At 45.4% G+C, this 18,868-nt stretch overlaps 1 protein-coding gene across 1 annotated transcript; it reads right to left on the minus strand.

The window, feature by feature from the left end:
• Positions 1-1,281: 1,281 nt before the first annotated feature.
• LOC144612149 (putative G-protein coupled receptor 139) lies at positions 1,282-8,410 on the minus strand. Its single transcript, XM_078431709.1, has 2 exons — positions 8,341-8,410; positions 1,282-2,183 (listed from the first exon to the last, which is right to left on the minus strand). The coding sequence occupies exons 1-2, from the start codon at positions 8,408-8,410 to the stop codon at positions 1,282-1,284; spliced, it is 972 nt and encodes a 323-aa protein (XP_078287835.1).
• Between the last annotated feature and the right edge of the window lie 10,458 nt (positions 8,411-18,868).

Raw genomic sequence — 18,868 nt, forward strand, 5'->3', positions numbered from 1 at the left:
TAGATGCTTTGTGCGATACGTTTGGGAATACCAACTGCAGATCACACAAAACTGTCTCCGCATTGCTCGCTACTTTGCTTCATTAAGTAACATGCTGTGAAAAAAAAGTTGAACTGAATGTCAAGTCAAGTTTTGAAACAGCAGTTCGCAATTTGTTATTATTACTTGAAATTTTGAAGAATTTTCACAGTTACAAGGCACGAAATGTGCCCTTCCTCCCTTTAAGAGTCAAGCCATGCCCAGCTTATTGTCATATGCACAAATACCATGTGGTGCAGTATAAACAATAGCTTGCTTTTAGCAACACCACGGGTTTAATGAACCTGACAACATATCATCTCGTACATTGTACAAAACTTAGTGCTAAGAATAGAAAGCAACAATTAGAAGAAGGCATTGGAAGTGGAAATAGTCATGAGACCATCGGAATGACTATTGGAGTAACTATACTTTTGGAGTAACTCAGCGGGTCAGGCAGCATCTCTGGAGAAAGGGAATAGGAGACGTTTCAGGTCAAGATCTTTCTGTACACTGTCAGGAGAAAGGTAAACGAGAGATATAGACGGTGATGTAGAGAGATATAGAACAGATGAATGATATATATGCACAAAAAGTAACGATGATAAAGCAACAGGCCATTGCTAACTGTGCGCTAGGTGAAAAGGAGTTACAGATAACGAGACCACAAGACGACTTAAAAGCTAATACAACAGGCAGAAGGGATGGAGAGAGAGGGGATACAGGGGTTATTTGCAGTTACAGAAATCAATATTGATAACGCTGAGCTTTAAGCTGCCTAAGCGAAATATGAGGTGCTGATCCTTCAATTTGCGTTTAGCCCCACTCTGACGATTGAGAAAGCCCAGGACAGAAAGGTCAGTGTGGGAATGGGAAGGGGAATTAAAATGTTTGGCAACTGCATGATCAGGTTGACCCAGGTGGACGGACCCAAGGTGTTCAGCGAAAGGATCGCCTGGATTATTTTTGGTCTTGCCGATGTATAATTGTCCATATCTTGCACAACGGACACAATAGCTTTGGTTGGAGGTGGTGCAAGTGAACCTCTGCATAACCTGAAAGGAATGTCTCAGTCCCTGGACAGAGTCGAGGGAGAAGGTGAAAAAAATCGAAGAGATTAAAAACAAAGATAGCAATGCAAATCACAAATCGAAATTGTGACCTGTAGTGTTCCGTTGTCAAAGTGGGAATTGGGTTGTGCACGACAGTTGCCGTTCCATATACGCAATGTCATATAGTATGCGTATGATATCATGCCTTTCATTATTTAAGAAATGTCAGAATATGTTTCAACGGATACTTCAACGAATATTTCAACTCCTCTCTGAACTTGCGCTGAGTCACTGCATAAATGCAGGTGTTGGTGCAACAGCTCAACAGCAGCAGCATGTATCCGACCTCCTGCAGGATAAATACTGGGTCGTTGTAACCAGAGTAAGTTAACGTGTTGGTGATTCGATAGTAGAGGAAATGGATAATGAACGTCATCCACAAGAGGACGAAACTTCCGGAGATGGCGAACAGTAAAATTATAGACTTTTTTCTGTTCTCCATTTCGGGGTCAGTGTGACTGACTGAGTTATTGTGGTGGCGGAGCGCTTTGCGCCCTCTGCTGGCCACAACGATGAACCTAACAGTCAGGACATTGAGGAGCACAACGAGGAAGAACGGAATGAAGGGTGTGGCGATGGAATTAAAAGCTGAAAAGATTACCCACAGTGGAGCGGTGTAGAAACTGGATTTGGTGTGACAGTACCAAGGCGTGCCGTCAATGATGTGCAAGGGTTCAAACTTAAAGTACCAGGGGATATTCTGCAAACATCCCAGTGTGAATATCGTCCAAACCACAAAGGCTGCCACCTTTTCATTGCAATACTTGGCCTTCAGTTTTCGGCAACAAATGGCTACAAATCGATCAAATGTGAAAGCGACGGTTAACCAGACCGAGATGTCCCTAGAAGCGTAAATGAGAACGATTTTGAAGCTACATATTGGCGTAATCGCCATGTAGCTTGCTGGGAAGTAAATGCCAACAATCCTATTTAATATGACTCCGGTGATGACGACGAGAAGGTCCGCCGTTGCCATGCCTATCAGGTAGCAGGTGATGCATTTGGAGAGGCCGCATTTTCTCCGGGACAGGATAACAATGGCGGCTACATTAGCTGTGATAAAGCAAGATTGAGTCAAACTAAAATAATAGCATTTTTATGTAGTTAACCATACTACGTTCACGTATTAATTTGACATTAGGTTATAGAAATAAAACTGCACACAGGGAACGGGCCAGCTCTATGAAGAGTTCTGGTGGTTCCAAAGTTCTTCCATTTAAGAATCACGGAGGCCACTGTGCTCTTCGGGACCTGCAATGCTGCAGTAATTGTTTTATACCCTTCCCCAGATCTTTGTTTCGACACAATCCTGTCTCGGAGGTCTATGGACAATTCCTTCATCTTCATGGCTTGGTTTTTGCTCTGACGTGCATTGTCAACTGCGGGGCCTTAAATAGACAGGTGTATGCCTTTCCAAAGCATGTCCAATCAATTTAATTTACCATTGGTGGACTCCAAACATCTCAAGGATAATCAATGGAAACAGGATGAACCTAAGCTCAATTTTGAGTGTCATAACAAAGGGTCTGAATACTTATGTAAATGTCATATTTCAGTTATTTTTTTAAATTACTTTTTAATTACTTTACAAAAATTTCTAAACACCTCTTTTCGCTTCTTCATTCTGGGGCATCGTGTGTGGTTGATGGTAAAAAAATCAATCTTAAAATAAGGTTGTAACGTAACAAAATGTGGAAAAAGTGAAGTGGGTCTGAATACATTCTGAATGCACTGTACAGCGCGGATACAGGCCCTTCGACCCACCGAGTCCGCATCAACCAGCGATGCCCGCACTTGAATACTACCCTACACACACTTGGGACAATTTACATTTATACAAAACCAATGAAACAACAAACCTGTGCGTCTTTGGAGTTTTCGGAGATCTCTGAGAAAACCCACGCAGGTCACGGGGAGAAGGTAAAAACACCGCACAGACAGCATCCGTAGTCAGGCTCTACTGCTGCGAAAGTGTGCCGCCCAGAAATGTATCCCAGGTAATAAGGAGAAGTGAAAGCAGGGGAGGTAGCTTTTATAGGGGGAGTGATCAGTGATAAGGTAGTGATAACACATGATGAGCGTTTGTCGGCACTGGGCCTCTACTCGCTGAAGTTTAGAAGAATGGGGTCATTGAAACGTACAGAGTGTGAAAGGCTTGGATAGGGTGGATGTGGAGAGGATGTTTTCACCAGCGGGAGTCTTGGACTAGCAGTCATAACCTCAGTCTCAGAACGTTGTTTTAGGAAGGAGATGAGGAAGGATTTGTTTAGTCACAATGGGGTGAATCTGTGGAATTATTTGCCACGGAAGCCTGTGGAGGCCAAGTTAGTGGATATATTTAAGAAAGAGGTAGAAAGAGTTTTGAGTAGTGCGGGTGTCAGATATTATGGGGAGAAGGGAGGAGAATGGGGTTGTGAGGGAGAGATACATCAGCCATGATTGAATGGTAGAGTAGTCTTGATAGTCCGAATGGCTTAAATCTGCTCCTATCACATGGTCGTATGATCTTCTGAGCGGCACAGTTAACATTCCGGGTTAATTGATCTGAGGTAATGACCTCTAGTCCGAGAAAACTTGGATTTCCATCCACGGACAATGTCTGGTTTGTGGAGCATGTTTGGAATACTCTGCCGTTTCCGATCCTTCTGATATCTGTGTGCCGGGGAGGGGGGATTGGGGGTGGAGAGTTCATGTGACAAGTCACAAACAGAGATAGTGAAAATAGTTATTGTTGATTGATAAAAATGTAAAGGGTCATCATTCGTTTATAAATTGGCATGGCATGAAGGTGATTGTGAACAATTTTCTACGGAACACCGAAGCATCCGCTGAAAACCCACGCGGTCACAGGGAAAAGGTATAAACTCCGTACAGACAGCAACCGTAGCCAAGACCGAACCCGGTTTTCTGAAGCTGTGAGGCAGCAACTTCAACGCTTCTTCTTCGTGCGTTTGAGGCAGCAGAAGTTATGTAACGCCCTCCAGGCGTTGTTGCGTGCTGCTGTCGAGGCCCGTGAGGTCTATCCATCCACCAGGGGGCGGAGGAGTCGAAAATGGCGTGCTACGCTGTTTGCTGGTCTGCCCCATACACGCAGGCTGCTGATAAACGCAAGCCCCAACGTTGCATGTTAGAGTTGAACCGTCCAAACCCTGTGCGGATCCGGTTGAGGGCGACCCACTCTTTGCGGGGCATCTCCAAGCCGAGTGGGACTGTGGTGTTCGGTGCTACAGTGAATTGAGTCCCAGCTGGTTCTCCATGCTAAAAGTATATTGAAAACGAAGCCACAGGAGGTTGCTGCGTGACGGGAGAAGGGGCGACGAGATGACAGGCCTTGAGGTCCCAGTTGCTGTGAATCCGAGGCGAGGTGGTGCAAATGATGTTTGGGGTTCGATGGGGTCTTGCAGCCAAGCAACGCAGGAGGTTGTTCCGTTGTAATGTTGTCGACCTCATGTTGTCGACCTCCTCGTGGTGAGCCCTGTCAACTGACCTTAGTCATGCGAACGACAACAAACAGAGACAGCAGAAGCAGAAGCAACAACAGCTTGCAGCCCAAATGCAACACCAGTCGCTGCAGCTTGGCGGCAACCCGGAGCATGCGTCCTTCTTAGGCTGGGCACCTACGGATGTCGAACCGGATGGGATCACCCTGCTGAAGCTGAATGCGGAAAGCCGCGCCAAGACGAAGACCACCATCATTGAACTTCAATGTTGTGGCACCGTGCCGCTCGGATTCAGCAGTTCACACGGATAATATTTTTAACGGATTGCTAAGACATAGAAATCAGAATTGTTGCTGTATTCGTTTTATTTAATTTGCTACAACTGTTTAGCGTAAGCTCTTTGTTGCGGTGGCCACACAATTGCAGCAACATACATGGAGAGAACAGGGCCACGGTGCTGGTGACATCGCAGTTTAGTTGCCCCCACGTCCTAACCCACAACCATTATCGTGCTACGTTTGACCTATTCAGCGCTCAACTAAATGCTTATGTTTACAGTTTTGATCACCACAAGTTTGCAGGCATCGGTTTCCATATGACAATCTTTGCTCTGATGGGATTATGGCGAGAAGGCATGAGAATGGTGTTAGGATGAGGAGATAAATCAGTCATGATTGAATGGCGAAATAGACCTGATGGGCAGAGTGGCCTAATCCTACTCCTGACACTTATTACCTTATGACAAACATTTCCCTCTATCCCTCCCCCACCCAAGTCGCACCAGCTTCTCGTTTTCACCCAACAAACAGCTAACAATTATCATCGTTACTTTTTTGGATATATTTCACTCATTGATCTTTATCTCTCTACACCATCGTTTATATCTCTCATTTCCCTTATCTCGAACCAGTCTGAAGAAGGGTGTCAACCCGAAACGTCACCCATTCCTCCTCTCCAAAGATGCTGCCTGTCCCGCTGAGTTACTCCAGCTTTTTGTGTCTATCTTCGGTTTAAACCAGCATCTGCATTTCCTCCCTACACCATTTCCCTTAATTTTTTTTCATCTTTGTCTGCCATCAATTAGAGATTTTTTTTGCCCGCCGAATCCGGAAAGTCGGTCATATCTTGGACATCTGTCTCTCCATCTCTCCTTAAGTATGAAAACAACAACACCGCACTTCTCGGGCTACAAAACAGGTTTTTCATTACAGATATTTTTGTACGCCCCTGAGAATTAATCAGCGCACATTGATGGATCATGAATGAGAACAGATGCCGTACGTATGTCTATGTTCCGTTTAGTTTTGAGATACAGCGCGGAAACAGGCCCTTTGGCCCACTGAGTCCGCACCGACCAGCGATCCCCGCTCATTAAAGCTATCCTCTACACACTAGGGATAATTTACACTTATACCAAGTCAACTAACCTACAAACCTGCACGTCTTTGGAGAATGGGAGGACACCGAAGATCTCGCAGAAATCCCACTCGGTCACGAGGGGAACGTACAAACTCCGTACAGACAGCACAGTCGGGATCGAACCCCGGCGCTGCAAGCGCTGTGAGGCAGCAACTCTACCGCCACGCATGGTTCTTAATGCCTTTATATGACAAGTTAAATACACAGTGGAAAAGAATATAGGAGAGAAGCGTTGAATATAAAATGAAATACTGTCAATAATTTAATCCATATTAATCAACTGAACTCCACTAACGGAGCAGCCGAACAACAAATGTTTAACGCCGAAGATTGGTTTGGGAAACAATAAAAATCACGAATGAAGCGGTGTACAATTGCTTTCGGTGTCAGAAGTAACCGAGTAAAACTTATTGTATAGTGAAGTACCTGGATAGAGTCGATGTGGAGAGGATTTTTCCACTTGTGGGAGAGTCCAGGACTTGAGGTCACAGACTCAGAATTAAAGGATGTTCCTTTAGAAAGGAGATTACGAAGGATGTCTTTAGCCATAGAGTGGCGAATCTGTGGAATTCATTGCGACAGAAGGCTTTGGATGTCGTCAATGGGTATTTTTAAGGCAGGGATAGAAAGATTCTTGATTAGTACGGGTGTCAGGGGTTATGGGGAGAAGGCAGAAGAATGGGTTTGGGAGGGAGATATCGATCAGCCATGATTGAATGTCGGAGTAGACTTGATGAGCCGAATGGCCCAATTCTGCTCCTTTCACATATGACGGTATAAGCCGATGACCCCGTGGCCTGCGCTGTTGGTGTACCCTTTTACATGACCTAAGAATCTGTAGCCATGGTTACTCTCACTGCAAACTCCGCTTTCAAGAATGACACTACCTCCTCTGAAAAACGCGTTCCAAAGGAAAATATCATCACAGGCTGTGGGCGACATTCCAATCTGATGAAGGGGTTCGACCCAAAACATCACCTATTCCTCTCCAGAGATGCTGCCTGTCCCGCTGAGTTACTCTAGCGTTTTTTGTGCCTATATTCACAAAAACCGCACGGATTCAGCTATCACTAGCTATAGAGTTCATGTTCTGTGCACATGTCTCATAAATATAATCGGGTCAAAGGGATTGTTCGCCTTTTTGTTTCTGCAGCATGCAACCATATCTTGCTCGACGAATAGAACGAGTATCTGCAATCCCTCGTCAATCCATTCCAATGCCATTCAAATGCAAACCGCGACAGAAAAGCTAAGAAACTTTGCATGGAAGAACGACTCCACTGTAATGGAATACATTATTGAATAATGAAAGCCTTGTATAGAACGGACGAGGAGAAGATATTTCAATTAGTGTGAGTCTAGGACAGGACGTCATAGCCTCAAAATTGAAGGACGTTCCTTCAGGAAGGAGATGAGAAGGAATTCCTTCGGTCAGATGGTGGAGAATATCTGGAATTATTTGCCACAAACGGCTGTGGAGACTACGTCAATTGATATTTTAAAGGCAGAGACAGATAAATTGTTGATTAGTACGTGTGTCAGGGAATGTGGAGAGAAAGCAGGAAAATGGGATTAGAAAGGATAGATAGGTCAGCCACGATTGAAAGGAGGAGCAGACGCTAGACGAGATAGCGCTCCAATTGCTTATGACCTTATGGATATCGCATAAATACGATGTTTTTATTTTTGGAAGATCTTTAAAGGTTTTCAGCAAAAAAAGAGACATTTCGAGTTTTCAGGCCAGCTGCGTGTGAAATTACGATGAACGTAGAACAAGGACAAAAGAAAGACCATCGAATTACTTAATCATTCTAATGAATAACACACACTGTTCTGAGACAAAATTGGAATTGATAGAGTGATCTGCACCAAATAGATACAATTTCCTGATTTCATCAGTTCGCGGCGGCGCAGCGGTAGAGTTGCTGCCTAACATCGCTGACTGCACCAGAGTTCCAGGTTCGATCCTGACCACGGGTGCTGTCTGTACTGAGTCCGTACGTTTTCCCCCTGACCTGCGTGGGTTTTCTCCGAGAACTTCCGTTTCTCCTACACTCCAAAGACATACAGGTTTGCAGGTTCATTAGCTTCGGTTACCTCCTACACTCCAAAGTGTCGGTCGGATGCCGGTATAGGATATTGTCAATGTGCGGCCATCACTGGTCGGTCGACGAAGGGCCTGCTTCCGCGTTGCACCTCTAAACTAAACTAACCATGTCTGTGGATTTCTCTGCACAAACTAGGGAGGCGTGGGAAGCACAATCGGGTAAATGTAATAACGCAAGGAATGTACATAAATGTGCCTAGAACCACTGAGCCGGAGAAGCAAAAAATAGATTTCAATCTCTTACCAGGAACACCGACAGCTGCAAGAACGGGATAGCAAATAGCATAAAGTAACCCCTTCGCTGGTTCGTGCATTGTTTTACTGTTGGAAGTCTCGATGAACGTCGGCCGTGCGAAGAATGCTGCGCGTGACGACGAAATCCTTTATATATGTCCCAACAATATCCTCAGCGGGGTATTCGTCACTGTCACACTGGCGCCGGTTTACAGGTATTTGATCAAGGATTTAAAAAAACAACGTTCATTCAGGGAACAGCGCGTTTGTTTGTTCGGGTATACTGGTCTCCAAAACAATCAGGGCTAGATAAATTGACTAGGGTTAGTTAGGTATAGCGTAGATAGGGTTAGATAGGGTTGAATGGAGTGGAGAGTTTGGGAGAGTTTTGGACTAGAGGTCTTCGCCTCAGCATTAAAGGACGTCACTTTACATAGGAGATAAGAAGGAATTTCTCTTTCCATAAAACTTTGAATCACTTCCAGCTTCTGAATCGTTTGTGGAAATCTAAACGGGTCTTTATTTAGAGTTGAATAAATGAATCTTATAAAATGAAACAAAGTATGAGTCTGAAGAAGGGTCTCGACCCCAAACGTCGCCCATTCCTTTTCTCCAGAGATGCTGTCTGTCCCGCTGAGTTACTCCAGCATTTTGTGTCTACCTTCGATTTACACCAGCATCTGCAGTTCTTTCCTATACAAAGTATGAGACCTGTGCGCACTTATTATGGACAAGATACCTGGATTACCAAACCATAGATGGACATAAAATACTGGTGTCACTCAGCTGGCCGGGCAGCATCTATGGATCGAAGGAATGTGTGACGTTTCTGGTCGATTCTTCAGTTTGAAGAAGGGTCACGACCTGAAACGTCGTCCATTCCTTCTATCCAGAGACGCTGCCTGTCCCGCAGAGTTACTCCAGCAATGTATGTCTATCTTCGGTGTAAACCAGCATCTGCAATTCCTTGTATAGGAAAGAACTGCAGGACATAGACTCAAAATGCTGGGGTAACTCAGCTGGACAGGCAGCATATCCGAAGAGAAGGAATGGGTGACGTTTCGGTTCGAGACCCTTCTTCAGACTGATGTCAGGGGGTGGGAGGTACAGAGATAAAATGTAGACGGATACGGTAAGGCTGGTGGGAGCACCGGGAAGGGCGAGGGGATGGAGAGAGAATGAAATCAAGGCCTATTTGAAGTTAGAGAAGTCAATGCGGGTGTAATTTACCCAAGCGACATATGTGCTGTTCCTCCAATTTGCGCTGGGCCTCACTCTGACAATGGAGGAGGCCCAGGACAGAAAGGTCAGTGTGGGAATCACAATCAATCACAATCATATTGTATTAGCCAAGTATGTTTTGCGACATTAGAGGAATGTCATTTGCCATACAGTCATAACAATAAAAAGCAACAGGACGCAAAACGTACATTTTAACATGAACATCCACCACAGTGAATCCTACAGATTCCTTATTGTGGTGGAAGTTCAATCTATCCCGTCTCTGTCCTCCAGCGATCGGGGGGGCTCTAACCTCCCGTTGATAGGACGTTCTTGACTCCCGTAGCTGGCGGCGGGCCTTCCTCGTCGGAGCGATCAGGGGGGGGGGGGGTCTCAGCTCCCCCGCGCCGGGCGATCTACCCCGGGTGGGAGCCAGTCGAATCCTGTGCAGCTTTTGGAGCACCAGACTCGGTCTCAACCCGAGACTGCGAACTCCTTGATGTCAAAGTGCGCAGGCCGCGTTGGAGCGTCGATCCAGGCAAGGAATCGCACGCGTAGTTGGTAAGTCCACGCCCCGCTGGGACTCAAAGTCAGTCCCAGGCAAGAACTCCACCTCCACGATGTGAGGCCGCAGAGAGATCGGAGATACGATCCGTAAAGCAATTGCATCTCCGGCAAGGTAGGACATTGAAAAATAGATTACCCCGACCCCTGCCCCACCCCCCACATAAAACAAACCAGAGAACATTTGCACAAACTTTAAAAGCTTACCAAAAATAAGAAAAAGAGTTCGAAAAGGACAGACAGGCTCTAGGCAAGGCAGCCATCGTGCGGCGCCCCCTGGTAAATGGGAGGGGAAGTTAAAGTGTTGAGCAACCGGGAGATCAGGTAGGTAGGTTTAGGCTGACTGAGCGGAGGTGTTCAGGGAAACGATCGCCGAGCCTGCTCTTGGTATCGCAAGGAGTACAGACCTGAAACAGCGGATACAGTAGCTGAGGTTGGAGGAGGTGCAAATGAACCTCTGTCTCACCTGAAAAGACTGTCAAGGTCATTGGACGGAGTCCGCGGGGGGGGGGGAGGACAGGTGTTGCATCTCCTGCTATCCTTCTGCAATTCCTTCCTACACTGACCAAGCCATATCATATTAATTCGCCAAGAAGGATTGATCATTCACGAACTCACTCTGTAACTGGGCAATCTGTAACAATACACGTGTTACAAGGGAAATTAATGTTTCTAAATATTATATTCTTTGGTATGGAACAATGACTTTATATGCATGTTGGCAAAACATGTGCATTGTAAACTATTTGTAATTCACTTTGAACGTTCCATATGAGTGTATACCCCTGCTTTTGGTAGGAGATATGATAAATATTTATATGTTGTAAGGTCGTTTGGAGAAATCACTCATTTCGTGCTACTCTCTTCCGTTGACAATTTGTCGCTCTGTTAGAAAATGCAACTAAATATATATTATTAATGTTTGTGTGGTGCTAAAATATATTTGTCGCGTCTGATGGAGTGGAACTTAAATGCTACTCATTTAAGGCTTGGATAACGTGGAGGTGGAGAGGATGTTTCCATTGGTGGGAGAGTCTCGGCCTGATGGTTAAAGGTGGTTAAAGGAAGTTCCTTTAGTAAGATGGGGAAGAATTTATTTAGTCAGAGGGTGGTGAATCCGTGAAATTCTTTGCGACAAAAGGGTGTGGAGGCCAAGTCAATGGATATTGTTGCAGAGATATATAGATTATAAATTAGGACGGGTGTTAAGGGCTCTGGGGAGAAGGCAAAAGAATGGGGTTAGCATTGAGAGATAGGCCAGCCACGATTGAACAGCGGAGAAGACGATGGGCCGATTGGCCTAATTCTGCTCCTTTCACTTACGACCTTCTGAGTTTATCCAATCTTAACAAATGAACATCATTGCCTCACAAATGGCGGTGAAATGTGTTCGGCAAGTCGGATTAAAGCAAGGGCAGCACAGTGGTGCAGCGGTAGAGTTGTTGGCTTGCAGTGCTGGAGACCCGGGTTCCATCCTTACAATGGGTGTTAGTCTGTACGGAGTTCATCTAAATTGGACTGCTTCCAACCCGTCACTCTATCCTCCCTTGCAAAGCTTATCTCCGCTATGAAACCTGCAACCTGCCCCCTTGATCCTGCCCCCACTGCCCTTCTGAAGGATGTCATTGCAATAGCTGGTCCCAGCATCCTCTCTATTATCAACAGTTCTCTGGCCACTGGCACTGTTCCAACCAGTTTCAAGCACGCGGTGGTCCAGCCCCTACTGAAAAAACCTAACCTAGACCCCACCTTGCCTAGCAACTACAGACCCATTTCCAAACTGCCATTCCTGTCAAAAGTCCTTGAAAAGACAATCCTTAACCAATTAGTGCCCTACCTGCACCAAAACACCATCCTGGAAAGTTTCCAGTCAGGTTTCAGAGCCCACCACAGCACAGAGTCTGCCTTGTTGAAGGTACACAACGACCTGCTTCTCGCCATCGACACCGGCGACTGTGCAATCCTGCTCCTTCTCGACCTCAGCGCAGCATTCGATACAGTGGACCACACCATCCTTATTGACCGTCTCCGGTACGCGGTTGGCATTGATGGCACTGCCCTGAGCTGGTTCGCTTCGTACCTCAAAGATAGGAGTTTCGCCATCAACATAGGCAGTTATTCCTCTGCTCCAGCTAGCCTCTCCTGCGGAGTTCCACAAGGCTCAATCCTAGGCCCCATTCTCTTCTCTCTATACATGCTCCCCCTTGGCCAAATCATTCAAAGGCACGGCATTTCTTTCCACTGCTATGCCGATGACACTCAGCTTTACCTCCCCCTGAAACCCAACAACCAGTCAAATTTAAACAGCCTCTCACACTGCCTTGAGGACATAAAATGTTGGATGGCACAGAACTTCCTCCAATTAAATGAGAGCAAGTCTGAGGTCATCCTATTCGGCCCCCCCGACTCCATCAAATTGATAACAGGCAGTCTTGGAAGCCTATCCTGCCTAGTCAAACCGCATGTCAAAACCTCGGCATGATATTTGACTCTGCATTAAAATTTGATAAGCAAGTCAACGCTGTGGTAAAAGCCAGCTTCTTCCAACTTCGAACCATAGCTAAAATCAAACCTTTCCTCAAATTCGACGACACAGAAAAAATCATTCACGCTTTCATTTCCTCCCGCCTAGACTACTGCAACTCCCTATACACTGGGATCAGCCAATCTTCCCTGTCCCGCCTGCAACTGGTCCAAAACGCCGCAGCGAGACTCCTGACGGGTACCCGTAAAAGGGACCACATCACCCCGATTCTGGCCTCTCTCCACTGGCTCCCTGTACGGTACAGAATCAACTTCAAGCTCCTCCTATTCACGTATAAAGCCCTAAATGGACACTCCCCCCCCTACATCAAAAATCTTCTAACCCCCCTCTCTAACTCCAGGTCCCTCAGATCGGCCGACTTGGGGCTATTCACTATCCCACGGTCTAGGCTTAAACTCAGGGGTGACCGCGCTTTTGCGGTTGCAGCTCCTAGACTGTGGAACAGCATCCCTCTCCCGATCAGAACTGCCCCCTCCATCGACACCTTTAAGTCCAGGCTCAAAACATATTTCTACTCCCTAGCGTTTGAGGCTCATTGAGGAGGCGCTGTGAACTGTTTGCGTACTACTGTATGTTTTCATTTTTTTTCTATTGGAACCTAATCAAATGTACAGCACTTTGGTCAACGTGGGTTGTTTTTAAATGTGCTATACAAATAAAATTGACTTGACTTGACTTGACTTGTACGTTCTCCCCGTGACTTGCGTCGGGTTTTTCCGGGATCCCCGGTTCCGTCCCGCACTCCAAAGACGTGCAGGTTTGTAGATTATTGACGTGATGTAATTTTCCCTCGTGTTCGTAGGATCGGGTACGTGTGCAGGGATCGCTGGCTCGGTGGGCCGAGGAGCCTGTTGCTGCTTTGTATCTCGTAACTAATGTAATCAAAACTACACTAAAACCCCAAGGTTTAATCAATTTATCTATCTATCTATCTACCTACCTACCTACCGACCGACAGACCGACCGACTGACCGACCGACCGACCGACCGACCGACCCACCCATCCGTCCATCCGTCCATCCGTCCATCCGTCCATCCGCCCATCCGTCTATCTATCTATCTATCTATCTATCTATCTATCTATCTATCTATCTATCTATCTATCTATCTATCTATCTATCTATCTATCTATCTATCTATCTATCTATCTATCTATCTATCTATCTATCTATCTATCTATCTATCTATCTATCTATCTATCTATCTATCTATCTATCTATCTATCTATCTATCTATCTATCTATCTATCTATCTATCTATCTATCTATCTATCTATCTATCTATCTATCTATCTATCTATCTATCTATCTATCTATCTATCTATCTATCTATCTATCTATCTATCTATCTATCTATCTATCTATCTATCTATCTATCTATCTATCTATCTATCTATCTATCTATCTATCTATCTATCTATCTATCTATCTATCTATCTATCTATCTATCTATCTATCTATCTATCTATCTATCTATCTATCTATCTATCTATCTATCTATCTATCGATCTATCTATCTATCGATCTATCGATCTATCGATCTATCGATCTATCGATCTATCGATCTATCGATCTATCGATCTATCGATCTATCTATCTATCTATCTATCTATCTATCTATCTATCTATCTATCTATCTATCTATCTATCTATCTATCTATCTATCTATCTATCTATCTATCTATCTATCTATCTATCTATCTATCTATCTATCTATCTATCTATCTATCTATCTATCTATCTATCTATCTATCTATCTATCTATCTATCTATCTATCTATCTATCTATCTATCTATCTATCTATCTATCTATCTATCTATCTATCTATCTACCAACCTGCCCGCCAACCTGCCCGCCTACCTGTCCGCCTACCTGCCCGTCTACCTTCCCGCCTACCTGCCCGCATACCTGCCCGCCTACCTGCCCGCCTACCTATCCGCCTACCTACCTGTCTCTGACCAATGCATGAGAGGTTTGGACCCAACGGGTCAAGTATATTACTAAAACTCTCGGTTTGTTTGTGTGTATGTGTGTATGTGTGCACCATGCGCTTGCGCTTCTACAGAGCCAAAACGGTACACGACAGCGCCACAATGTTTCGCCCACCAGGGGAATGAAGTAGGGTGGGAGGAGGGGTGAAGGAGATTGGGGAATGGGTAGGGAGGGGAAGGGAGAGAGGGGAGGGAGTGGGGTAAAGCGTATAGGGGGAGGGAATGGGGACGGACCTAGCCTACTCAACCTCTCCCTATAGCTAAGACCCTCTGGTCCTGGAAACATCCTCGTAAACTTACCCTTTTAAATGAAGGCAGTACTTCACAGGGGCTGCTTCTTCCAGTCTGTTGTCAGGCAACTTTTCTAATCACAAGCGAGGTCCAGGTGGACTGGAGATTGGCCGTTCGTGACCCTTTTTTCATTCAGGCAGTAGAGGTTATCCAGGGAATTTTCGGCCGGTGAATCTTACGTCAGTGGTACGGAAGCTATTGGAGCGGTTTCTTCGCGATCGAAGTTATTCCCGTTTGGTAGAAAATGGGTTAATTGGGAACAGCAGACATAGCTTTGTATGTTAGGTCATGTCTTATTGACTTGGCCGAGGGTTTTGGGGAAGTGACAAAGGTGATCGATGAGTGCGAAAATTGCCGATGTGGGCTTTAGTAAAGCATTTGAAGAAGTGTCCCATGGTGGGCTGACCCTGGAGATTAACATGCACGTGATTCGTGGAATCTAGGCGTCAGCTCTGCCGTACTACCAGAAAACAGAGGGTTAGGTCACAAGGAGTAAAGTGAGGAAATTCGGCCCATCAATTCTACTCCGTCATTCGATCATGGCTGATCTATCTCTCCCTCCTCACCCCACTCTCTTGCCTTCCTTCTCAGAACCTCTGACACCCGTACTAGTCAAGAATCTATCTATCTCAGCCTTAAAATTATCCACAGACTTTGGCCTCGGTTGTGGTGGAAGGGCGTATTTCCGGGAGTAGGTCTGTGACCAGTGAAATTTTGCGTACCAATCTGGTTTACGATGTGATGTGCTACATTCTACGTTAGAGTTCAACATCATTTATGTTTTATTAAACAGTACGCATTCCCCCTTCTCTCCCCTGTGCTCCACTTGGACTCACATCTCTTTCTCCGCCCCTCACTTTCCATCCCTACAATTCCTCTCAAGCATCACAATTCGCAACTTCGAACAAATAAATTACAAATCGGTACATTGATGTTTAACGTTGATTTTTTATTGCCTCGGATGCCAACGAATCCTTAGCTTTTTTCACGCCCTCATGGGCGGCTGCAATGTAAATACAAAACACTGAATAAACATGCACCAGATCGTGCTGTCACGTACAATAATAGTGTGTGCAGGAAAGAACTGCAGATGTTGGTTTAAATCGAAGATTGACTCAAAATGCTGGGGTAACTCAGCGGGACAGGCAGCATCTCTGGTTAGGGGAGCGGGCGGTAGACGAGATAAAATATAGACGGAGACAGCTTATATTTTGCTTCGGTAGATTATACCCCATCGGTATGAACACTGACTGCTCTAACTTCAAGTAGCCCTTACTTTCCCTCTTTCTCCGTCCTCATCCCAGTTCTTCGACCAGTCTTAGTGTCTCCGACTACATTTTATCTCTGTACTGCCCACTCGCCTGATATCAGTTTGAAGAAGGGTCTCGAACCGAAACCTCACCCATTCCTTCTCTCCAGACATGCTTCCTGTCCCGCTGAGTTATTCCAACATTTTGTGTCTATTACCAATAATAGTACTTGCACTCCGTAAACGGACGAAATGGCGACGATTTACGGTTCTTTATTTAATTAATCGCATTATCAGTGTCAGCGGATATTTCAGACCATTCTGCAGCTCCTCCCGAAATTTCTTCTGTGTGATCACGTAAATACACGTGTTCGTGCAATAACTTAACAGGAGAAGCATGTGTCCGGCTTCCTGAAGTATGAATATAGGGTCGTTGTAACCAGAGTACACGTAAGTGTTGGTAATTCGGTAGTAAAGATGGTGCACCGTGTATGTCACCCACAACAGAACGACGCTCCCGGATATGCTGAAGAGTAAAATTATGGATTTTCGCCTGTTTTCCAACTCCGGGTCGACGTTAATTTTCACCACTGTTAATGCCTCTCAACGCCCGCCGAATTCTGCTGGAGACTAATATGTGTCGAACCGTCAGTGCATTAAACAGTAAAATGAGACATATTGCCAGGCACGGTGTTAATATGTGATTAATCCAGGAATATGTTATCCATTTGGGCACGACATAAAAACTAGCTATCGTGATACAGTACATTGGAATGCCGTTAACCCAATACAAAGGTTCCAACGCTAAATACAATGGAACGTATTCCAAGCAGCTCAAACCCAGCACAGCGCAAACAACCACCGTTGCGTTTTTCTGCGTGCAATATTTAGTTTTCAGGTTCGGGCAACAAATGGCAACGAGCGGGTCAAAGGTGAAAGCCACGGTTAACCAGACGGAAAAGTCTCTACCAGCATAAACCAGCACCGTTTTGACTCGACATGCCGTTGTGTAAGATAGGGCGTTGACAGGAACGTAAATACCAACGACTCGGTTCAGTATGACGCCCGAGATAACAACCAGTAGGTTCCCTATAGCCATAGCCACCATGTAGAGAGTGATGCATTTGGAGAGCCCGCACCTCCTCCGGAGCAGGATCACAACGGCCATGATGTTTACTGAAATAAAACAAACATGAAGGCGGAGATAACACAACAATGCTGGAGTAATTTTACGGTACCGACAGCATCTCTGGAGAAAAGGAATTGCTGACGCTTCGGATCGGCACCCTTCCACATAAACACGGATTTGCCACTTTGCAACTTTCTCCGCGCCTTTGATGTGGCGACTATCTGCATATCTTGGATGCGCAATCAAAGAATTTCATGTAGTAAAATAACTGCAGATGCTGGTACAAATCGACGGTATCACAAAATGCTGGAGTAACTCAGCAGGTCAGGTGACTTGTTACAATTTAAAATAACGTATTCAATTCAATTCAGTTCAATTCTAGTCTCTGGCAAATTCTCCCGAAGGGGGAGGGTGGAACCTGTCTGTCTATTCTATACTGTATATGCTTCGCGTAATTGTATATATTTCTATCAGGTCTCACCTCAACCTCTGACATTCCAGAGTAAGCAACCCAAGTTCGGCTATCTGTTCCTGATATTTAGTGCAATCTAATGTCGACGGCATGTCTTTGGGATGTAGGAGGAAGCACGAACACGTGGAGGACACTCAGTCACAAGCAGAAATTGCAAGCTCCTCAGAGACCTCACCTAAGGTCACGTTCTAACCACAGACACTGGAACTACGAGACAGCGGCCCCATTAGCTCCACGGAATCTGTAGCTGGATGAGTGGGGGAACGAACTGATAGCAGATGCTGGTTTAAATCGAAGATATGCACAAAAATGCTGGAGTAACTCAGCGGGACAGGAAGCATCTCTGGATAGAAGGAATGTGTGACGACGTTAGTCTCGGGTTCACACCTTATCATTATCTCTGTATCTCCCCCTCCCCTGACTCCGTCTGAAGAAAGGGTCTCGACCCGAAACGTTACCCATTCCTTCTAACCAGAGATTCTACCTGTCCCGCTGAGTTACTCCAGCATTTTGTGTCTGTCTTCGAAATGTGTGGGAAGGAACTGCTGATGCTGGTGTAAACCGAAGATAGACACAAAAAGCTGGAGGTACTCACTGAGTCAGACTGTGGAGAAAATGAATAGGGGACGTTTCAGGTGGAGACCGTTCCTCAATCTGAAGGTTACTGCAGCCTTTTGTGTCTATTTACAGTTTCTGATGGGTCCTTTATACCAAAAAAATCCCCGAAGCTGGAACCGTACTAAATTATGTCAATAAAATACTTACTGGGCACTCCAACAACGGCAAGAGCAGTATAATAAATTGCATAGAGCTCTCCTTTTACGGGTTCGTGCATTTTCTGAGTAATGCTGCAGGCACAGCAGGTTGTAAAATGGGTCGGATGATTTCCTGATATATACTTGCGAGAGGTCCCTAGTGAGTCACGTGCATGCATTCTATTTTGAACTGTTTCATTGTTTTTTTTTTACTGTATCTCACATAATTAAATTTCGTTTAGTTCAGAGATACAGCGCGGAAACAGGCCCTTCGGCCCACTGAGTACGGGTATCAGGGGCTATGGGGAGAAGGCAGGGGAA

This window comes from Rhinoraja longicauda, chromosome 43 (genome assembly GCF_053455715.1).
Source record: "Rhinoraja longicauda isolate Sanriku21f chromosome 43, sRhiLon1.1, whole genome shotgun sequence".
In the NCBI taxonomy this organism is placed as follows: domain Eukaryota; kingdom Metazoa; phylum Chordata; class Chondrichthyes; order Rajiformes; family Arhynchobatidae; genus Rhinoraja; species Rhinoraja longicauda.